At 44.6% G+C, this 24,692-nt stretch overlaps 1 protein-coding gene across 2 annotated transcripts in view; it reads left to right on the forward strand.

Moving 5' to 3' along the window:
- Positions 1–24,692, forward strand: part of LOC139407293 (1-phosphatidylinositol 4,5-bisphosphate phosphodiesterase beta-4-like) — a 170,733-nt gene that overhangs the window by 141,891 nt on the left and 4,150 nt on the right. For both annotated transcript variants that reach the window (XM_071150946.1, XM_071150948.1), the window contains exons 28-35: positions 6,972–7,176; positions 11,509–11,597; positions 20,389–20,542; positions 20,806–20,858; positions 22,771–22,836; positions 23,503–23,618; positions 23,812–23,887; positions 24,176–24,351. In XM_071150946.1, coding sequence (XP_071007047.1) covers positions 6,972–7,176; positions 11,509–11,597; positions 20,389–20,542; positions 20,806–20,858; positions 22,771–22,836; positions 23,503–23,618; positions 23,812–23,887; positions 24,176–24,351 — 935 coding nt within the window. The remainder of the gene's footprint in view (positions 1–6,971; positions 7,177–11,508; positions 11,598–20,388; positions 20,543–20,805; positions 20,859–22,770; positions 22,837–23,502; positions 23,619–23,811; positions 23,888–24,175; positions 24,352–24,692) is intronic.

The raw sequence follows: 24,692 nt of genomic DNA on the forward strand, positions 1-24,692 counted from the left end.
GAATAGGAGAGAGGAATGGAAGAGCGGGAGAGGTATTAGACAGGAGAGACTGAAGAAATGGCTGAATGTAGAGAAGAAGACAGGAGAAGAAAATGTAGGAGAGGAGAACACTAGAAAGGTATAGGAAATGGAATAGAAAAGAATGGAAGGGAAATGGAACAGTTCATACCATGCTGCATTAGTTGTTTACTGGTAGGTATTGGAGTTTAACAGCTTAGGGAGTAGCAAAGGGAGGGAGGGGTGAGTTGGAGGGGATTGGGAGGGAATTGATGTCCCTGTGGTACTTAGAACTACTCAGTGTGTCTGCAGAGAAAGAGAGGAGAGGGGGAGAAGGCATAGAGGGAAGAGCGGAGAGGAGAGGGGGAGAAGGCATAGAGGGAAGAGCGGAGAGGAGAGGGGGAGAAGGCATGGAGGGAAGAGCAGAGAGGAGAGGGGGAGACGGCATGGAGGGAAGAGAGGAGAGGAGAGGGGGAGAAGGCATGGAGGGAAGAGCGGAGAGGAGAGGGGGAGACGGCATGGAGGGAAGAGAGGAGAGGGGGAGACGGCATGGAGGGAAGAGAGGAGAGGAGAGGGGGAGAAGGCATGGAGGGAAGAGCGGAGAGGAGAGGGGGAGAAGGCATGGAGGGAAGAGCGGAGAGGAGAGGGGGAGAAGGCATGGAATGAAGAGCGGAGAGGAGAGGGGGAGACGGCATGGAGGGAAGAGAGGAGAGGAGAGGGGGAGAAGGCATGGAGGGAAGAGCGGAGAGGAGAGGGGGAGACGGCATGGAGGGAAGAGCGGAGAGGAGAGGGGGAGAAGGCATGGAGGGAAGAGCGGAGAGGGGAGGGGGAGAAGGCATGGAGGGAAGAGCGGAGAGGAGAGGGGGAGACGGCATGGAGGGAAGAGCGGAGAGGAGAGGGGGAGAAGGCATGGAGGGAAAAGCGGAGAGGAGAGGGGGAGAAGGCATGGAGGGAAGAGCGGAGAGGAGAGGGGGAGAAGGCATGGAGGGAAAAGCGGAGAGGAGAGGGGGAGAAGGCATGGAGGGAAGAGCGGAGAGGAGAGGGGGAGAAGGCATCGTGGGAAGAGCGGAGAGGAGAGGGGGAGAGGGCATGGAGGGAAGAGCGGAGAGGAGAGGGGGAGACGGCATGGAGGGAAGAGCGGAGAGGAGAGGGGGAGAAGGCATGGAGGGAAGAGCGGAGAGGAGAGGGGGAGACGGCATGGAGGGAAGAACGGAGAGGAGAGGGGGAGAAGGCATGGACGGAAGAGCGGAGAGGAGAGGGGGAGAAGGCATGGAGGGAAGAGCGGAGAGGAGAGGGGGAGAAGGCATGGAGGGAAGAGGGGAGAGGAGAGGGGGAGAAGGCATGGAGGGAAGAGGGGAGAGGAGAGGGGGAGAAGGCATGGAGGGAAGAGCGGAGAGGAGAGGGGGAGACGGCATGGAGGGAAGAGCGGAGAGGAGAGGGGGAGAAGGCATGGAGGGAAGAGCGGAGAGGAGAGGGGGAGACGGCATGGAGGGAAGAGCGGAGAGGAGAGGGGGAGAAGGCATGGAGGGAAAAGCGGAGAGGAGAGGGGGAGAAGGCATGGAGGGAAGAGCGGAGAGGAGAGGGGGAGACGGCATGGAGGGAAGAGCGGAGAGGAGAGGGGGAGAAGGCATAGTGGGAAGAGCGGAGAGGAGAGGGGGAGAAGGCATGGAGGGAAGAGCGGAGAGGAGAGGGGGAGACGGCATGGAGGGAAGAGCGGAGGGGAGAGGGGGAGACAGCATGGAGGGAAGAGCGGAGAGGAGAGGGGGAGAAGGCATGGAGGGAAGAGCGGAGAGGAGAGGGGGAGAAGGCATAGTGGGAAGAGCGGAGAGGAGAGGGGGAGAAGGCATGGAGGGAAGAGCGGAGAGGAGAGGGGGAGACGGCATGGAGGGAAGAGCGGAGAGGAGAGGGGGAGACAGCATGGAGGGAAGAGCGGAGAGGAGAGGGGGAGAAGGCATGGAGGGAAGAGCGGAGAGGAGAGGGGGAGAAGGCATGGAGGGAAGAGAGAAAGGGGATAACAGATGTATAGCATGAGAGAGAGAAAAAAGAGAGCAAATAGAGGAAGAGAAGATTAGAGACAGAATGGGGATGAGAGGAAGAGAAGAAAGGATTAGGTTGAAGGATAGAACCAGAGAGAAAGAGTACAATATCTGGAGATAGCGATGAAACCAAGGGAGAATAAAGGAGAGGGGTAGAGTAGAAAGGTAGAAAATAAAAGGAGAGATGTGGAGAGGGGGAAGGACCTTGAGAACAAATAGAAAAAGAGGAGATGGGGGAGAGAGAATGGAAAGAGAAGGAGGGATGTGGGGCAGAGACTGTGTTTGTGTGGGGAGGGGGGGTGTGTGTGTGTGACTCCAGTTCCAACACACATCATCAGTCACAGGCTGCTGCCTCAGTGCTGCTGGACACGCACACACACACACACACACACACACTGACATCAGGAGGGCCATCTCACACTGTGCTGCTGGACACACACACAGACTGCCACACCGTGCTGGCAAAAGACTTGCAGAGTTGCAAGTTGCACTTATACACAGACATTCACACATTTAGACATGCATGCATACACAGCTGTCTGGACTCCCATCGCACGTGCGGGGACACACACACACACACACACACACACACACACACACACATACATACAGCTCCATTCCCTGGACACACAAACATACGTATTGCACACACGCACACACACACACACACAAAGCTCCTCTCCCTGGATGTGAATGTGTGCTTGCTGATGAGTTAATGGTTCTGTAATGGCCTTGTATATGGGCTAATGTTCGAAACAGATAGTGGAGAGCCTAGCTACAGTCTATTATCATCACTGCTGGGTGTATGCTACTGTCATCACTGCTGGGTATATGCTATTATCATCACTGCTGGGTATATGCTACTGTCATCACTGCTGGGCATATGCTATTATCATCACTGCTGGGTATATGCTACTGTCATCACTGCTGGGTATATGCTATTATCATCACTGCTGGGTATATGCTACTGTCATCACTGCTGGGTATATGCTACTGTCATCACTGCTGGGTATATGCTATTATCATCACTGCTGGGTATATGCTACTGTCATCACTGCTGGGTATATGCTATTATCATCACTGCTGGGTATATTCTACTGTCATCACTGCTGGGTATATGCTATTATCATCACTGCTGGGTATATGCTACTGTCATCACTGCTGGGTATATGCTATTATCATCACTGCTGGGTATATGCTACTGTCATCACTGCTGGGTATATGCTACTGTCATCACTGCTGGGTATATGCTATTATCATCACTGCTGGGTATATGCTACTGTCATCACTGCTGGGTATATGCTATTATCATCACTGCTGGGTATATTCTACTGTCATCACTGCTGGGTATATGCTATTATCATCACTGCTGGGTATATGCTACTGTCATCACTGCTGGGTATATGCTATTATCATCACTGCTGGGTATATGCTACTGTCATCACTGCTGGGTATATGCTACTGTCATCACTGCTGGGTATATGCTATTATCATCACTGCTGGGTATATGCTACTGTCATCACTGCTGGGTATATGCTATTATCATCACTGCTGGGTATATGCTATTATCATCACTGCTGGGTGTATGCTACTGTCATCACTGCGGTGTATATGCTATTATCATCACTGATGTGTATATGCTACTGTCATCACTGCTCGGTATATACTATTATCATCACTGCTGGGTGTATGCTACTGCCATCACTGCTGGGTATATGCTACTGTCATCACTGCTGGGTATATGCTACTGTCATCACTGCTGGGTATATGCTACTGTCATCACTGCTGGGTATATTCTACTGTCATCACTGCTGGGTATATGCTACTGTCATCACTGCTGGGTATATGCTATTATCATCACTGCTGGGTATATGCTACTGTCATCACTGCTGAGTATATGCTACTGTCATCACTGCGGTGTATATGCTATTCAAATCAAATCAAATCAAATCACTGCTGTGTATATGCTACTGTCATCACTGCTGGGTATATACTATTATCATCACTGCTGGGTGTATGCTACTGCCATCACTGCTGGGTATATGCTACTGTCATCACTGCTGGGTATATTCTACTGTCATCACTGCTGGGTATATGCTACTGTCATCACTGCTGGGCATATGCTACTGTCATCACTGCTGGGTATATGCTATTATCATCACTGCTGGGCATATGCTACTGTCATCACTGCTGGGTATATGCTATTATCATCACTGCGGGGTATATTCTACTGTCATCACTGCTGGCTATATGCTACTGTCATCACTGCTGGGTATATGCTACTGTCATCACTGCTGGGTATATGCTACTGTCATCACTGCTGGGTATATGCTACTGTCATCACTGCTGGGTATATTCTACTGTCATCACTGCTGGGTATATGCTATTATCATCACTGCTGGGTATATTCTACTGTCATCACTGCTGGGTATATGCTACTGTCATCACTGCTGGGTATATGCTACTGTCATCACTGCTGGGTATATGCTACTGTCATCACTGCTGGGTATATGCTACTGTCATCACTGCTGGGTATATGCTATTATCATCACTGCTGGGTATATTCTACTGTCATCACTGCTGGGTATATGCTACTGTCATCACTTCTGGGTATATGCTAATTATAATCACTGCTGGGTATATGCTACTGTCATCACTGCTGTGTATATGCTACTGTCATCACTGCTGGGTATATGCTATTATCATCACTGCTGGGTGTATGCTACTGTCATCACTGCGGTGTATATGCTATTATCATCACTGATGTGTATATGCTACTGTCATCACTGCTCGGTATATACTATTATCATCACTGCTGGGTGTATGCTACTGCCATCACTGCTGGGTATATGCTACTGTCATCACTGCTGGGTATATGCTACTGTCATCACTGCTGGGTATATGCTACTGTCATCACTGCTGGGTATATTCTACTGTCATCACTGCTGGGTATATGCTACTGTCATCACTGCTGGGTATATGCTATTATCATCACTGCTGGGTATATGCTACTGTCATCACTGCTGAGTATATGCTACTGTCATCACTGCGGTGTATATGCTATTCAAATCAAATCAAATCAAATCACTGCTGTGTATATGCTACTGTCATCACTGCTGGGTATATACTATTATCATCACTGCTGGGTGTATGCTACTGCCATCACTGCTGGGTATATGCTACTGTCATCACTGCTGGGTATATTCTACTGTCATCACTGCTGGGTATATGCTACTGTCATCACTGCTGGGCATATGCTACTGTCATCACTGCTGGGTATATGCTATTATCATCACTGCTGGGCATATGCTACTGTCATCACTGCTGGGTATATGCTACTGTCATCACTGCTGGGTATATGCTACTGTCATCACTGCTGGGTATATGCTACTGTCATCACTGCTGGGTATATGCTACTGTCATCACTGCTGGGTATATGCTACTGTCATCACTGCTGGGTATATGCTACTGTCATCACTGCTGGGTATATACTACTGTCATCACTGCTGGGTATATTCTACTGTCATCACTGCTGGGTATATGCTATTATCATCACTGCTGGGTATATTCTACTGTCATCACTGCTGGGTATATGCTACTGTCATCACTGCTGGGTATATGCTACTGTCATCACTGCTGGGTATATGCTACTGTCATCACTGCTGGGTATATGCTACTGTCATCACTGCTGGGTATATGCTATTATCATCACTGCTGGGTATATTCTACTGTCATCACTGCTGGGTATATGCTACTGTCATCACTGCTGGGTATATGCTACTGTCATCACTTCTGGGTATATGCTAATTATAATCACTGCTGGGTATATGCTACTGTCATCACTGCTGTGTATATGCTACTGTCATCACTGCTGGGTATATGCTATTATCATCACTGCTGTGTATATGCTACTGTCATCACTTCTGGGTATATGCTAATTATAATCACTGCTGGGTATATGCTACTGTCATCACTGCTGGGTATATGCTATTATCATCACTGCTGGGTATTTGCTACTGTCATCACTGCTGGGTGTATGCTACTGCCATCACTGCTGGGTATATGCTACTGTCATCACTGCTGGCTATATGCTACTATCATCACTGCTGGGTATATGCTACTGTCATCACTGCTGGGTATATGCTACTGTCATCACTTCTAGGTATATGCTAATTATAATCACTGCTGGGTATATGCTACTGTCATCACTGCTGTGTATATGATATTATCATCACTGCTGGGTATATGCTACTGTCATCACTGCTGGGTATATGCTACTGTCATCACTTCTGGGTATATGCATCATCACTGCTGGTATATGTATATGCTGGGTATATGCTAATTATAATCACTGCTGGGTATATGCTACTGTCATCACTGCTGTGTATATGATATTATCATCACTGCTGGGTATATTCTACTGTCATCACTGCTGGGTATATGCTACTGTCATCACTGCTGGGTATATGCTACTGTCATCACTGCTGGCTATATGCTACTATCATCACTGCTGGGTATATGCTACTGTCATCACTGCTGGGTGTATGCTACTGTCATCACTTCTGGGTATATGCTAATTATAATCACTGCTGGGTATATGCTACTGTCATCACTGCTGTGTATATGATATTATCATCACTGCTGGGTATATGCTAATTATAATCACTGCTGGGTATATGCTACTGTCATCACTGCTGTGTATATGATATTATCATCACTGCTGGGTATATGCTACTGTCATCACTGCTGGGTATATACTATTATCATCACTGCTGGGTATATGCTATCATCATCACTGCTGGGTATATGCTGCTGTCATCACTGCTCTGTGATAACATGTTCTACCTTACAACCTGACTCATTCTAGTGAAAAGGGTATGAATCTTAGCTCTCTTTCCTATTTCTCTCTCTATCCCTCCCTCCCTCTCTCTCTCACAGGTGATTCTGCCAGACCTGGCTGTGCTGCGTCTAGCTGTGTATGATGACAATAATAAGCTGATAGGTCAGAGGATTCTACCATTGGAGGGTCTACAGGCAGGATACAGACACATCTCTTTACGCAACGAAGGGAACAAGCCTCTGTCTTTACCCACCGTTTTCTGTAACATAGTACTTAAGACCTACGTACCCGAAGGCTTTGGAGGTGAGGAGACACACTGACACACACACACACACTCGCCACACACACTCGCTCCCTTGCAAATACACAGTTGTACTTTCTCTTCAGAATTGTAGGTTAGGGGCAGCAGAGGCCGTGTGCGTGCGTGCGTGCGTGCGTGAGAGAACCCCTATTGGTCTACAGATGTGTGTCACTGAACTCTATATTATTCACTCATGAACACTTGAGTTTGGAGACTAGGGTTGCAACATTTTGGGGAATGTTCGGAGGTGGAAACTTTCTGTGGGAATTAACGGGAATATATGGGAATTAACAAAAAAATATACAAATTAATATTCATTTAAATGTAGATTATCTTATCATAAGTAGACATAATTGCAAATGATTAAATCCTTCCAATATAAATTTTAAAAACAATTTAGTTATGAATTAAACTTTAATTAAATGAGTTGACTCTTCACATGGGATCACTGAACAACAAAAGAAATGGAATATGGAAGGATCCCCAATGATCCATCACATCACATCTGTAAAATGATAGTCTGGAAACTAAAGCTTTGGTTGTCTTCCTCTCAGGCTTCCATGTCTTCTCCCTGGACCTCCTCAATGTCCACCTCATGAACATCAGACTCTGAGGCCTCATCTTCACTGTCACTTTCCAACCTTGTTGAGGATGGCTCGTTGTCAGGCTCTAAAAGCCCCTTGTACTGGTCAGCCTGTTGCGTGCGTTGGTGTGTGTGTTACCAAACCAGTTGCACTCTGAGGCGGCTGATGTTGGTGGGATTTAGAGGATGATGGAGGCAACAGGGGGAAGAGCCTCAGATCCACAGAGTCCCTTAAACCAGGTGGCTGATGAGATATGTTGGCACGACTGCAATATTGCATCTCTATCCCAAATCCCTTGCTTGGAAGTGTACTTCGCCAGACTGCCAAGAACCTTGCCCTCATCCAGGCCAAGGTGGCGAGACACGGTAGTGATGACACCAAAGGCCTTGTTGATCTCTGCACCAGACAGGATGCTCTTGCCAGCATACTTGGGGTCCAACATGTACACTGCGGCGTGTACGGGCTTCAGGCAGAAGTCTTCATGCTTTTTGATGTATTTCAGAACTGCAGTTTCCTCTGCATGGAGCAACAGTGAAGTGGGTAGTACGTATTTATTCTCTTACATCTGCAAGCAGAGTCTGAACATCAGACAGGACGGCATTGTCTCTCTCAATCCGTACAATGGCTACTACTATAGCTTTCAGGAGTTTCAGACTGCCCACCACTCTCTCCCAAAATACATCATCCAGGATTATCCTCTTGATGGGGCTGTCCATATCGGCAGACTGTGATATGGCCATATCTTGGAGAGACTCCTTCCCCCCCAGGAGACGGGTGTTGATGGGCAGCTTCAATGTGGTGCTCTTATTCTTCTCACTTTGCTTGGTGAGGTAGATTGCTGCTATAACTTGATGACCCTTCACATACCTAACCATTTTCTTGGCTCTCTTGTAGAGTGTGTCCATTGTTTTCAGTGCCATGATGTCCTTGAGGAGCAGATTCAATGCATGAGCAGCACAGCCAATGGGTGTGATATGAGGGTAGGACTCCTCCACTTTAGACCAAGCAGCCTTCAAGTTCACAGCATTCTCTATCACCAGAGCAAATACTTTCTGTGGTACAAGGTCATTGATGACTGCCTTCAGCTCATCTGCAATGTAGAGACCGGTGTGTCTGTTGTCCATTGTGTCTGTGCTCTTGTAGAATACTGGTTGAGGGGTGGAGATTATGTAGTTCGTTATTCCTTTCCCACGAACATTCGACCACCCATCAGAGATTATTGCAATACAGTCTGCTTTCTCTATGATTTGCTTGACATTCACTTGAACTCTGCATCCAGCAAATGAGTAGATAAAGCATATCTGGTTGGAGGGGTGTATGCTGGGCGGAGAAAATTCAGAAATCTCTTCCAATACACATTGCCTGTGAGCATCAGAGGTGAACCAGTTGCATACACAGCTCGAGCAAGACATTCAACAGCATTTCTCTGACAACGTTCCTCCATTGAGTAAAAAAAAAGCATCTGAATCCAGGAGGACCATGAGCTATCGATAAGGTGTCTGATTCATCATTTTCACTTTTGTCAGAGGTTGCTTGTTGTGAGCGCTGAAGGAACTTTTTGCACTTGGCCAGATGATTCTGCATCTTTGTTGCGTTCTTCACATATGATTTGGCACAGTATTTGCAAATGTACACAGCTTGTCCTTCTACATTAGCTGCAGTGAAATGTCCCCACAGATCAGATATTGCCCGTGGCATTTTCCTCTAAAGATTAGAAAACAATTTGTTTAAAAAAAACAAATTCTATGTACAGATGAACAGTTAAGCAGTTAGATTAAACAATTGCTTTGTAAAATAAATGTTTTAAAATGAAACATGTATGGAAACAGGTGAATTATCAGTCCTCAGTTAGCAGTCTCAAGCAAGCGAAAACCCACATGGTAAAAAAACTAACTAGCAAAAATTGTTAACAAGTTAGAAATGATTTAAACACACTTTGCTGTAGGCTACTATTTACTAATTAACAAAAAATTATGTACGTCATTTAAAATATATTCACCTCACCCAGTATTGTAATCAAAACTTACCAGAAAGCATGTAGTCCTTGGCTCAGACAGTGTAGTAGTCTGGGCTCAATAGCATCTCATTAGTGTGCAAGATCTTGAGAATCAGCTGCACATGTGATGGAAGAGTGCACTGTGCATGCAGAGGGTTGCAATTCCATTGAAATGGGGATAGTTTAACCAAAATATGCCACAAGACCTAGAATTGCCTTTTGTGTATCCCACAAAAAAGGTTCACTGTTATAAGCTAACTTTTTTGATGAATTTTAGCAAAATTCCCGGGCTTAACTGCCCATGGAAATATTCTGGAAATATTCTGGAAATGCATCGGAAAGTTTCCAACCCTTTGCAACCCTAGTGGAGACCTTATTAGTCTATACTGTGTGTGTGTGTGTGTGTGTGTGTGTGTGTGTGTGTGTGTGTGTGTGTGTGTGTGTGTGTGTGTGTGTGTGTGTGTGTGTGTGTGTGTGTGTGTGTGTGTGTGTGTGTGTGTGTGTGTGTGTGTGTGTGTGTGTGTGTGTGTGTGTGTGTGTGTGTGTGTGTGTGTGTGTGTGTGTGAAGAGCTGGGAACGTGTGCTTGCGTTGTCCCTTTCTCAGCTGGTCTTTTGTCTTTCTCTTTCATACCACACACACACGATCCAATTTACATCTCCGTTCAATTTATTCATAGTAGATACTGAAGTGGATGCAGAAGGCTCTGGGGAGAGGGAAGGAGATGAGAGGGAGGACAGAAGAGGAGAGAAGAGAAGGAGGTGAATAGAGGAGAATTTGAAGAGAGGAGAGGAAGAGAAGAAGAAAGAGGGAGATTAATTATTATATTTATACATTTTTCTGGGTGCTTATATTTGTCCTATTTCACACATGAACACGTGTGTATTAATACGCATGTATGAATTGTAAATGTGTTTACATCCCACTCTCCCTGGGACACCCTCGGGGGAGTGGGTCACGGCCAGGTTCCGAAGAGGATGAGAAGAGACAGTTAATAAACTCCCTCCGTTCAGGGTGTGCTGCCCTACAGTGTATTCTACATCAGAAGTAATGACACAGAGCAAATGAGGATGGTAGCAGAGAAAGTGTAATAGCCACTTATAGAGAGACACAGGCATGGAGATACACAACATATTTGACTAGTCCTTAAGCCAAGCCAAGGCAATCATTATGATGATAACCCATAAGCAGTGTTGAAAGGCTGTGTGAATGTTTCAAATCCAAATAATGGGAGCATCATTCTCTGTCTTTTGCAGGAGGCTTTCATATTATCTACTCAAATATATACAGATGTAGGATTTTAATTTGATCACCCTGTTGCAGGAGAATTGCAATGCAGGAAATGTAGAACTTGTAGTGTATTTCAGGTTTAAAGTATTTTTCAAATTTCCAATTTGAAATTTCAGACTTGATTTTCCCATATAAAATATTTATCAACTCATATAAACAAGTCCATGAATTATAATCTAGATAATAATTCATATTTCCTGTTGCTGCAGGGTTATTTTCCTACTGTGAGAAACTGGCTCAAATTAAGATCCTACATATGTACCTGCTTAATTTCATTCCATAGAATGTTGCTACTGCAGTAGAACGTTGTCATCTTTGCTTGTCTTTCTGTATAATGACTGTGTTTAGACTGCAAATAACGATGGAACCTCAAGTACATCAAATATGACAATACATTACATTGAAGTTCCAACACTCCATTCCCGTCCAGTTCAGTGTATTGATTAATCTCCTGTCTTCTCTCTAGCCATCGTGGACGCCCTGTCAGACCCCAAAAAGTTCCTGTCCATAGCAGAGAAAAGAGCGGACCAGATGAGAGCTCTGGGGATTGAAACGGTACATGTAACATACTGTATGTGTTATAGCCAACTGGTCTATTGTGTGTTGGAGTTGGCTACAGCACATACACTACCGGTCCAAAGTTTTACAACACCTACTCATTCAAGGGTTTTTCTTTATTTTTACTATTTTCTACATTTTAGAATAATAGTGAAGACATCAAAACTATGAAATAACACATATGGAATCATGTAGTAATCATGTAGTGTTAAACTAAATTAAATATATTTTGTATTTGAGGTTCTTCAAAGTAGCCACCCTTTGCCTTTCATGACAACTTTGCACACTATTGGCATTCTCTCAACCAACTTCTCCTGGAATGGTTTTCCAGGAGTTCCCACATATGCTCAGCACTTGTTGGCTGCTTTTCCTTCACTTTGTGGCCCGACTCATCCCAAACCATCTCAATTTGGTTGAGGTCAGGGGATTGTGAAGGCCAGGTCATCTCATGTAGCACTCCATCACTCTCCTTCTTGGTCAAATAGCCCTTACACAGCCTGGAGGTGTGTTTTGGGTCATTGTCCTGTTGAAAAACAAATTATAGCCCCACTAAGCCTAAACCAGATAGAATGATGTATCGCTGCAGAATGCTGTGGTTGCCATGCTGGTTAAGTGTGCCTTGAATTCTAAATAAATCACAGACAGTGTCACTAGCAAAGCACCCCTACACCATAACACCTCCTCCTCCATGCTTTACGGTGGGAAATACAAACGAGGAGATCATTCGTTCCACCACACCGCATCTCACAAAGACACGGCGGTTGGAACCAAAAATCTCCAATTTGGACTCCAGACCAAAGCACAAATTTCCACCTGTCTAATGTCCATTGTTCATGTTTCTTGGCCCAAGCAAATCTCTTCTTATGATTGGTGTCCTTTAGTAGTGGTTTCTTTGCAGCAATTAGATCATGAAGGCCTGTTTCACACAGTCTCCTCTGAACAATTGATGTTGAGATGTGTCTGTTACTTGAACTCTGTGAAGCATTTATCCTCTGCATGTCACGACCTGACCTTAGAGAGCTGTTTTATTTCTCAATTTGGTTAGGTCAGGGTGTGATTTGGGGTGGGCATTCTATGTTGTTTGTTTCTATGTTTTGGCCGGGTATGGTTCTCAATCAGGGACAGCTGTCTATCATTGTCTCTGATTGGGAATCATACTTAGGCAGCCTTTTTTCCTTTTGGTGGTTCAAATCAAATGTATTTATATTGCCCTTCTTACATCAGCCGATATCTCAAAGTGCTGTACAGAAACCCAGCCTAAAACCCCAAACAGCAAGCAATGCAAGTGTAGAAGCACGGTGGCTAGGAAAAACTCCCTAGAAAGGCCAAAACCTAGGAAGAAACCTAGAGAGGAACCAGGCTATGTGGGGTGGCCAGTCCTCTTCTGGCTGTGCCGGGTGGAGATTATAACAGAACATGGCCAAGATGTTCAAATGTTCATAAATGACCAGCTGGGTCAAATAATAATAATCACAGTAGTTGTTGAGGGTGCAGCAAGTCAATACCTCAGGAGTAAATGTCAGTTGGCTTTTCATAGCCGATCATTCAGAGTATCTCTACTGCTCTACCGCTCTCTAGAGAGTTGAAAACAGCAGGTCTGGGACAGGTAGCACGTCCGGTGAACAGGTCAGGGTTCCATAGCCGCCGGCAGAACAGTTGAAACTGGAGCAGCAGCACGGCCAGGTGGACTGGGGACAGCAAGGAGTCATCATGCCAGGTAGTCCTGAGGCATGGTCCTAGGGCTCAGGTCCTTCGGGAGAGAGAAAGAAAGAGAGAAAGAGTGAATTAGAGAGAGCATACTTAAATTCACACAGGACACCGGATAAGACAGGAGAAGTACTCCAGATATAACAGACTGACCCTAGCCCCCCGACACATAAACTACTGCAGCATAAATACTGGAGGCTGAGACAGGAGTGGTCAGGAGACACTGTGGCCCAATCTGATGATACCCCCGGACAGGGCCAAACAGGAAGGATATAACCCCAACCACTTTGCCAAAGCACAGCCCCCACACCACTAGAAGGATATCTTCAACCACCAACTTACCATCCTGAGACAAGGCCGAGTATAGCCCACAAAGATCTCCGCCACGGCACAACCCAAGGGTGGGCACCAACCCAGACAGGAAGATCACGTCTGTGACTCAACCCACTCAAGTGACTCACCCCTCCTAGGGACGGCATGAAAGAGCACCAGTAAGCCAGTGACTCAGCCCCTGTAATAGGGTTAGAGGCAGAGAATCCCAGTGGAGAGAGGGGAACCGGCCAGGCAGAGACAGCAAGGGTGGTTTGTTGCTCCAGAGCCTTTCCGTTCACCTTCACACTCCTGGGCCAGACTACACTCAATCATAGGACCCACTGAATAGATGAGTCTTCAGTAAAGACTTAAAGGTTGAGACCGAGTCTGCGTCTCTCACATGGGTAGGCAGACCATTCCATAAAAATTGAGTTCTATAGGAGAAAGCCCTGCCTCCAGCTGTTTGCTTAGAAATTCTAGGGACAATTAGGAGGCCTGCGTCTTGTGACCGGAGCGTACGTGTAGGTATGTACGGCAGGACCAAATCAGAAAGATAGGTAGGAGCAAGCCCATGTAATGCTTTGTAGGTTAGCAGTAAATCTATCCCAATAAAAGGTGTTATTATGTGCTCCACTAAGGCAGTTATTTATCTTATAACTTGTCCTTGTGGTAAAAATGATGTAGGTAAAACAAAGCACGAATTAAAAGTACGTATTTCAGAGCATCGTAGCACCATTAGGTGTAAAAACTTTACTTATCCAGTTGCGGCCCACTTCTTGGAGGCAGGCCACTCAATTTCGTCTCTGCGTTATATTGGCATCGAACATGTCACCCTCCCTAGGAGAGGGGGTAACCTTGATAATTTATTGTTAAAACGAGAGGCTGCCTGGATCTTTAATTTAAAGACCCTTGCTCCCTTCGGTCTCAACGTAGACTTTGATCTGAAGCCATTCTTGTGATTATTGTGACTTTGCCATTGTAATTGTTTGTAAGCTTGTGTAGTCAAATTAATTTGTGATCGTATGCTATCCATTTGTTGTTTGTATGCTGTTCTTTGTATGCCATTTTAATATTTGATTATTAACCAATGATATTAGGCCACTCTTGGCCATGATTACAGACACCTGTGTCTTTTGACACTATATAAAACGAGTCATCCCGCAGTGTTTGTGATTATACCCTGATGAAGACAGCTTGGCTGTCGAAACGTTGGTATTACATTTTTGCATCTGAGCTCCAAGAGTGTGCGGCTCTCTTTTATTTTCAGGTTAGCAGTAAAACCTTGAAATCAACCCTTGCCTTAACAGGAAGCCAATGTAGGGAGGCTAGCACTGGAGTAATATGATCAAATTCTTTGGTTCTAGTCAGGATTCTAGCAGCCGTATTTAGCACTAACTGAAGTTTATTTAGTGCTTTATCCGGGTAGCCAGAAAGTAAAGCATTGCAGTAGTCTAACCTAGAAGTGACAAAAGCATGGATTAATTTCTCTGCATAATTTTTGGACAGAAAGTTTCAGATTTTTGCAATGTTGCGTAGATGGAAAAAAGCTGTCCTTGAAACAGTCTTGATATGTTTGTCAAAAGAGAGATCAGGGTCCAGAGTAATGCCAAGGTCCTTCACAGTTTTATTTTAGACGACTGTACAACCATCAAGATTAATTGTCAGATTCAACAGAAGTTCTCTTTGTTTCTTGGGACCTAGAACAAACATCTCTGTTTTGTCCGAGTTTAAAAGTAGAAAGTTTGCAGCCATCCACTTCCTTATGTTTGAAACACAGGCTTCTAAGCAAGGGCAATTTTGGGGCTTCACCATGTTTCATTGAAATGTACAGCTGTGTGTCATCCGCATAGCAGTGAAAGTTAACATAATGTTTTCGAATGACATCACCAAGAGGTAAAATATATAGTGAAAACAATAGTGGTCCTAAAACTGAACCTTGAGGAACACCAAAGTTTACAGTTGATTTGTCAGACGACAAACCATTCACAAAGACAAACTGATATATTTCCGACAGATAAGAGCTAAACCAGGCAAGAACTTGTCCGTGTAGACCAATTTGGGTTTCCAATCTCTCCAAAAGAATGTGGTGATCGATGGTATCAAAAGCAGCACTAAGGTCTAGGAGCACGAGGACAGATGCAGAGCCTCGGTCTGGCGCCATTAAAAGGTATTTTACCACCTTCACGAGTGCAGTCTCAGTGCTATGATGGGGTCTAAAACCAGACTGAAGCATTTCGTAAACCTTGTTTGTCTTCAGGAATGCAGTGAGTTGCTGCGCAACAGCTTTTTCTAACATTTTTGAGAGGAATGGAATAGGCCGATAGTTTTTTATATTTTCTGGGTCAAGGTTTGGCTTTTTCAAGAGAGGCTTTATTACTGCGACTTTTAGTGAGTTTGGTACACATCCAGTGGATAGAGAGCCATTTATTATGTTCAACATAGGAGGGCCAAGCACAGGAAGCAGCTCTTTCAGTAGTTTAGTTGGAATAGGGTCCGGTATGCATCTTGAAGGTTTAGAGGCCATGATTATTTTCATCATTGTGTCAAGAGATATAGTACTAAAACACTTGAGTGTCTCTCTTGATCCTAGGTCCTGGCAGAGTTGTGCATACTCAGGACAACTGAGCTTTGGAGGAATACGCAGATTTAAAGAGGAGTCCGTAATTTGCTTTCTAATGATCATGATCTTTTCCTCAAAGAAGTTCATGAATTTATCACTGGTTGTGGGTAGTTGTCTTCGTTAATGCATGTGTAGCCTTACGGAGCTTCACATTTGTTTTGTTGTTTATTTTTTTGTTGGCGACATTGCAAAATAAAGTAAAATTTACGCTCACCACGCCGCACCTTGGTCCTGTCATTTCGACGAGAGTGACACTGCAGCTGAGGTAACTCTGGGTCCTCATGAAAGCCAATTTCATCATATTGCTTTTTGCGGCTGCACTTGAAGAACATTTAAAAGTTCTCGAAATGTTCCGTATTGACTGACCTTCATGTCTTAAAGTAATGATGGACTGTCGTTTCTCTTTGCTTATTTGAGCTGTTCTTGCCATAATATGGACTTGGTCTTTTAGCAAATAGGGCTATCTTCTGTATACGCCCCCTACCTTGTCACAACACAACTGATTGTCTCAAACACATTAAGAAGGAAATAAATTCCACAAATTAACTTTTAAGAAGGCACACCAGTTAACTGAAATGCATTCCAGGTGATTACCTCATGAAGCTGGTTGAGAGAATGCCAAGAGTGTGCAAAGCTGTCATCAAGTCAAAGGGTGGCTACTTTGAAGAATCTCAAATACACTTTTTTTGGTTACTACATGATTCCATATGTGTTATTTCATAGTTTTGATGTCTTCACTATTATTCTACAACGTAGAAAATAGTCAAAATAAAGAAAAACCCTTTAATGAGTAGGTGTTCTAAAACGTTTGACCGGTAGTGTATACAGTACTCAGTTTATTAGGTAGGAATATTATTTGCTGAGTCACGTGGCCGTGGCTTGCTATATGAAGCAGGCAGCCAGGCATCGAGGCATTCAGTTACTGTTCAATTGAACATTAGAATGGGCAAAACGGTGACCTAAGCGACTTTGAGCGTGGTATGATCGTTGGTGCCAGGTGCGCCGGCTCCAGTATCTCAGAGGCGGCCGGCCTGCTGAGCTTTTCAACATCCAGTCAGTGGCGGTCCTGTGGGCAAAAATAGCTTGTTGATGAGAGAGGTCGAAAGAAAATGGCAAGAATCGTGCAAGCTAACAAACAGGCAAATAACGGCACTGTACAACAGTCGTGTGCAGAACAGCTTCTCGGAACGCACAACTCGTCGGATGGGCTATTACAGCAGACGACCACACCAGGTTCCACTCCTATCAGCTAAAAACAATAAGAAACGGCTCCAGTGGGCACGTGATCACCAACACTGGACAATTGAGGAGTGGAAAACATTGCCTGATCCCCGTTGCTGTTGTGTCATGCTGATGGCAGAGTCAGGATTTGGTGTTAGCAGCAGGAGTCCATGGCCCCTTCCTGCTTGGTGTCAACGGTACAGTCTAGTGGCGGTAGTGTAATGGTGTGGGGAATGCTTTCCTGGCACACGTTAGGTCCCTTAATACCAAGCAACCATTGAACACCACAGCTTATTTGAACATTGTTGCTGACCAGGTGCATGCCTTCATGGCTACTGGGGGACAGTGGTGGAAAAAGTACCCATTTGTCATACTTGAGTAAAAGTAAAGATACCTTACTAAAAAACGACTCAAGTAAAAATGGAAGTCACCCAGTAAAATACTAATTGAGTAAAAGTCTAAAAGTATTTGGTTTTAAATATACTTAAGTATCAAAACTAAAAGTACAAATAATTAAAATTAAAATACTTTTTCAAGCAAACCAGACTCCACTTTTCTTGTTTTCTACATTTACGGCACACTCCAACACTCAGACATAATATACAAGCAAAGCATTTGTGTTTAGTGAGTCTGCCAGATCAGAGGTAGTAGGGATGACCAGGGATGTTCTCTTGATAAGTGTGAATTTAACCATTTTTCTGTCCTGCAAAGTATTCCAAATATAACGAGTACTTTGGGGTGTCAGAGAAAAATTTATGGAGTAAAAAGTACATTTTCTTCAGGAATGTAGTAAAGTAAAAATTGTAAAAATGTAAATTGTCAAGTACAGACACCCCAAAAAACAACTTAAGTAGTATTTTAAATTATTTTTCCTTAAGTACTTTACACCTCTGCTGGGGGTCCGACCCTGTACTAGATGGGTGTACCTAATAAACTGGCAACTGACTGTATATCAAATCAATCAAATAAAATGTTATTTGTCACATTCGCCAAATACAGCAGGTGTAGACTTTACTGTGAAATGCTTACTTACCAGCCCTTTCCCACAATGCAGAGTTAAACCTTTATTTTTCGAATATAGTTCAATGAAAGGAAATAGTAACACAATAAAATGACAATAACGAGGCTATATGAAGAGTACCGGTACTGAGTCAATGTGCAGGGGTATGAGGTAGTTGAGGTAATACAGTGCTGTGAAAAAGTATTTGCCCCCTTCCTGATTTCTTATTGTTTTGCACATTTGTCACACTTAAATGTTTCAGATCAAACAAATGTAAATATTGCACAAAGATAACCCAAGTAAACACAAAATGCTGTTTTTCAGTGATTATTTTATTTATTAAGGGAAAAAGCTATCCAAACCTTCATGGCCCTATGTGAAAACGTAATTGCCCCCTAAACCTAAAAACTGGTTGTGCCACCCTCAGCAGCAACAACTGCAATCAAGCGTTTGTGATAACTGGTATTGAGTCTTTCACGTCGCTGTGGAGGAATTTTGTCCCACTCTTCTTTGCAGAATTGTTTTAATTCAGCCACATTGGAGGGTTTTTGAGCATGAACCGCCTTTTTAAGGTCACGCCATAGCATCTCAATCGGATTCAAGTCCGGACTTTGACTAGGCCACTCCAAAACCTTCATTTAGTTTTTTTAAGCCATTCAGAGGTGGACTTGCTGGTGTGTTTTTGATCATTGTCCTGCTGCAGAACCCAAGTGCGCTTCAGCTTGAGGTCACAAACTGATGGCCGGACATTCTTCTTCAGGAATTTTTGTTAGAGAGCAGAATTCATGGTTCCATAAATCACAGCAAGTCGTCCAGGTCCTGAAGCAGCAAAGCAGCCCCAGACCGTCACACTACCACCACCATATTAGAATGTTGGTATGATGTTCTGTTTCTGAAACGCTGTGTTACTTTTACGCCAGATATAACGTGACGCACACCTTCCAAAAGTTCAACTTTTGTCTCGTCAGTCCACAGAATATTTCCTTGGGGATCAGCAAGATGTTTTTTGCCAAAATTGAGACGAGTGATTTCTTGATTCAACAGGCCTGGCAGTAATCAGGCCTGGCAGTAATCAGGCCTGGCAGTAATCAGGCCTGGCAGTAATCAGGCCTGGGTGTGGCTAGTGAAATTGAACTCAGCTTTCCCAAAAAATGTGATTAACCCCAGTAAATTCATGATTTAACAAGGGGGGGGGTAATTACTTTGTCACATAGGGCCATGAAGGTTTGGATAGCTTTTTTCCCTTAATAAATATAATTGTCACTTGAAAACTGCATTTTGTGTTTACTTGGGTTATCTTTGTGTAATATTTAAATTTGTTTGATGATCTGAAACATTTAAGTGTGACAAATGTGCAACAAAATAAGAAATCAGGAAGGGGCAAATACTTTTTCACAGCACTGTATGTCCATGTAGGTAGGGGTAAAGGTGACTAGGCAATCAGGGTAGATAATAAACAGAGTAGCAGCAGCGTATGTAGTGTGTGTGTGTTTTGTGGGTGTGTGTTTTATGGGTGTGAGGGTATGTAGTGTGTGTGTGGTTGTGTTGTTCTCATCACAGTATAGGATAAGGTTGAAGATGAGTTGCTTTGGCTACTGGTTTAGTAGTCTTAGTAGCTATCTACACTCTTAGAAAAAAGGGCTGTCCCCTTTTTGGTTCTAGGTAGAACCATTTTGGGTTCTTCAAAGAGTTCTCCTATGGTGACAGCTTAAGAACTGTTTTAGGCTCTAAATACACATGTTTTTGTCCCTGAGTAATAAAATGTGATTTGGGATGGATAGGAGAAAATACAAAATATCACTGTCCCTCCATCTATATGGAAATGCAGTAATGATTGAAAAGTGCGTGAGAAAGATTTCTGTCCATAGACCTGAAACGCCCTCCTGTCTCTCTTTCTCTGTCTTTCTCTTTTCTCTCCCTCTCTCCAGAGCGACATAGCAGATGTGCCAAATGAGAGTTCGAAGAACGACAAGAAAGGGAAGGTAAACGCCAACGTGAAGACCAACTTGATGCCACAGACCAGCTCAGACCCGGCTCAGTCTTCTACTTCTGCCCAGAACAACACCACTGACACCAAGAAGGGTACGACACACACACACACACTAACACACACACACACACTAACACACACACACACACTAACACACACAGACCAGCTCAGACCCGGCTCAGTCTTCTACTTCTGCCCAGAACAACACCACTGACACCAAGAAGGGTACGACACACACACACACACACACTAACACACACAGACCAGTTCGGAGCTGGTCTAGACCTCTACAGTACATCACACACCTCACTCACATTGACACAATTGAGCTGTTTTTCCATTTCTGTCTTTGTAGATATAAATGCACTGGTGCCTCATGTGAATATTGATGACTTGAAACAGATGAAGGTGAGGCATAGGTTACCGTTACCCTGATTGTTACTACTGGCCCCTAATATCTGACCCCTACCACCTATATCCTGCTGATACTACTGACCCCTGATATCTGACCCCTACCACCTATATCCTGCTGATACTACTGACCCCTAATATCTGAACCCTACCACCTATATCCTGCTGATACCACTGACCCCTAAAACCTGACCCCTACCATCTATATACTGCTGACCCCTGACATCTGACCCCTACCACCTATATCCTGCTGATACCACTGACCCCTAAAACCTGACCCCTACCATCTATATACTGCTGACCCCTAATATCTGACCCCTACCACCTATATCCTGCTGATACTGCTGACCCCTGATATCTGACGCCTACCACCTATATCCTGCTGATACTACTGACCCCTAATATCTGAACCCTACCACCTATATCCTGCTGATACTACTGACCCCTAATATCTGACCCCTACCACCTATATCCTGCTGATACCACTGACCCCTAAAACCTGACCCCTACCATCTATATACTGCTGACCCCTGATATCTGACCCCTACCACCTATATCCTGCTGATACTGCTGACCCCTGATATCTGACCCCTACCACCTATATCCTGCTGATACAGCTGACCCCTGATATCTGACCCCTACCACCTATATCCTGCTGATACAGCTGACCCCTAATATCTGACCCCTACCACCTATATCCTGCTGATACTGCTGACCCCTGATATCTGACGCCTACCACCTATATCCTGCTGATACTACTGACCCCTAATATCTGAACCCTACCACCTATATCCTGCTGATACTACTGACCCCTAATATCTGACCCCTACCACCTATATCCTGCTGATACCACTGACCCCTAAAACCTGACCCCTACCATCTATATACTGCTGACCCCTGATATCTGACCCCTACCACCTATATCTTGCTGATACTGCTGACCCCTGATATCTGACCCCTACCACCTATATCCTGCTGATACAGCTGACCCCTGATATCTGACCCCTACCACCTATATCGTGCTGATACAGCTGACCCCTGATATCTGACCCCTACCACCTATATCCTGCTGATACAGCTGATCCCTGATATCTGACCCCTACCATCTATATCCTGCTGATACTGCTGACCCCTGATATCTGACCCCTACCACCTATATCCTGCTGATACTGCTGACCCCTGATATCTGACCCCTACCACCTATATCCTGCTGATACTGCTGACCCCTGATATCTGACCCCTACCACCTATATCGTGCTGATACAGCTGACCCCTGATATCTGACCCCTACCACCTATATCCTGCTGATACAGCTGACCCCTGATATCTGACCCCTACCACCTATATCCTGCTGATACTGCTGACCCCTGATATCTGACCCCTACCACCTATATCCTGCTGATACTGCTGACCCCTGATATCTGACCCCTACCACCTATATCCTGCTGATACAGCTGACCCCTGATATCTGACCCCTACCACCTATATCGTGCTGATACAGCTGACCCCTGATATCTGACCCCTACCACCTATATCCTGCTGATACTGCTGACCCCTGATATCTGACCCCTACCACCTATATCCTGCTGATACTGCTGACCCCTGATATCTGACCCCTACCATCTAGTTTACTCCTAACCAGAACCTTAACAGTTCCCCTATTCCCTATTATAGCTTTTTTATCTGGTAAATGTATTCACCAACATCATAAAACATGATCATGTTTTTATATAGTTTGTTTATTTATCAGTATCAATAATATTTAACATCAGTCAGATGTTTCCTGTAGCACAAACAGAGGGTTGGTGCAGCACTGACATTCCTCAAACAGGCTTTGTCTAGTGTCTTTGAGCTTGCTGTCCTTAGTGAATTAAATCTGTTTTCAGTAATCTGTCTTTCCTCTTGCCAGACGTACCTTAAACTGATTAAAAAGCAGCAGAAAGAGCTGAACTTTTTAAAGAAGAAGCACGCAAAGGTAGGTTGATGTTTTAGACTGCTCGTACAGGTCCCAGAGCTGACACAGTACAGATCATTCATCCTGATGTCCACACACTGATCGCGAGAAAGAGGGATAGAGGTCTCTCCTTTCATCATTCAGTGTTGTCTGAGCCCCGCCCACACACAAACACACACACTCTTGAGTGCATCCTGTAACCTAAGGTGTTTGTCTTTGATCTCACCAGAGAGTGGACAGACAGAAATTAGACTTGCTAAGATTACCCCACCCCCACACACACACACATGCATACACGCAAGCACATGGACACACACACTCACAGTAGCTAGACTTCAGTCACTAACACCATGTCCTTATGAAATCCCGTCTGACGTAACAACCTGTTTGTATACTAAAGAGAGGATCTCTTGTAGGGTTGACCATAGTAACCTCCTGCTCTCTTTTCCTGTTGCATAACAGTTATGACAGTCAGCCAGATGTGTCCACTAGCCAGGGGTTTAACCATTTCCACTAATGTTTTGTTAGTGTAAGTTCTCAGCTACATGGTCTGGCTGTAATGGTAAATGACTTGTTTAGGAAAGGTTAGACCAAGCTATCTTAAGCTGTCTCTATCTCTGCAATAGTATCTCACTGTAAAGCAGTTGTGACTTGGTATCCTCAGTAATATGCTGTGTTCTGTTTCAGGACCGCACCATCATGCAGAAGTGCCACTGCACCCAGGTGGACAGGATGATTTCTCAGCACGACAAGGAGAAGCTGACACAGGACAAACTGCTGGAGAAGGCCATCAAGAAACGAGGGTAAATATCAGGACATGTAGATCATTCATTCAAGCAATTAGTCAATCAATCAATTATGACATGTTGAAATAAACATTCAACATGAACATGTATTATCGTATACCTGGCATCTGGACACAGTCATTGGGTGTATGAAATGAATGTTCGTTCCTGTCTCCACCTAGCTAAGAAGTACCTTTCTGTCGCCCCACAGAGAAAACAACTGTCTGGAGCTGAAGAAGGAGACTGAGAGTAAAGTGGAGAAACTGAACACTGACCACAAAGCTAAGGTAACCTTCAGTTCACAGTCACCGCCCCTCTGTCATCAGAAGGAGATAGATTGTCTTTGTCGAACTGAATTCTAAGAGTAGAAACGGGGACTCCTGCAGTTGAATAACATTACAGCAGCTCAGCACATTAAGGAGTGGTTAGTGATGATATAGTGTTTGATGTTTAAGTGTGTAGTGTGTATGCTGTGCCCTTCAGGTGAAGAACAACAAATCTCAGCACACTAATGAGTGGTCTGAGATGATATACAGTTTAGTGTAGTGTAATATTGTGTATCCTGTGCCCTTCAGGTGAAGGACATTACAGCCCAGCACACTAAGGAGTGGTCAGAGATGATCAACTCCCACAGCAGTGTAGAGCAGGATATGAAGGACATCCACGTGGTCCAGCAGTGTGAACAGCTCAAGAAACTACTGAGTGGAGTCCAGGAACAACAGACTCTTTCGCTCAAATTGATTCACGAACGGTGAGAGAGAGATGCACACACATACATTAGGTCAGGGCTCTCTAACCCTGTTCCTGGAGAGATACCCTCCTTTACGTTTTCACCTAGGTTGGGCCAAGCTGGAGGGTAGCTCTCCAGAAAAGCTACAGGAGGGTAGCTCTCCAGAAAAGCTACAGGAGGGTAGCTCTCCAGAAAAGCTACAGGAGGGTTGGAGAGCCAGAAGCAGGGTTGGAGAGCCATGGAGTAGGGTTGGAGAGCCATGGAGTAGGGTTGGAGAGCCATGGAGTAGACCCTACAGCTCAAACTTAAAGAGGAACTGACAAAACAGCTGACCATACAGCTCAAACTGAAAATCCAGAGTT

The sequence above is a fragment of the Oncorhynchus clarkii genome, chromosome 4 (genome assembly GCF_045791955.1).
Source record: "Oncorhynchus clarkii lewisi isolate Uvic-CL-2024 chromosome 4, UVic_Ocla_1.0, whole genome shotgun sequence".
In the NCBI taxonomy this organism is placed as follows: Eukaryota; Metazoa; Chordata; class Actinopteri; order Salmoniformes; family Salmonidae; genus Oncorhynchus; species Oncorhynchus clarkii.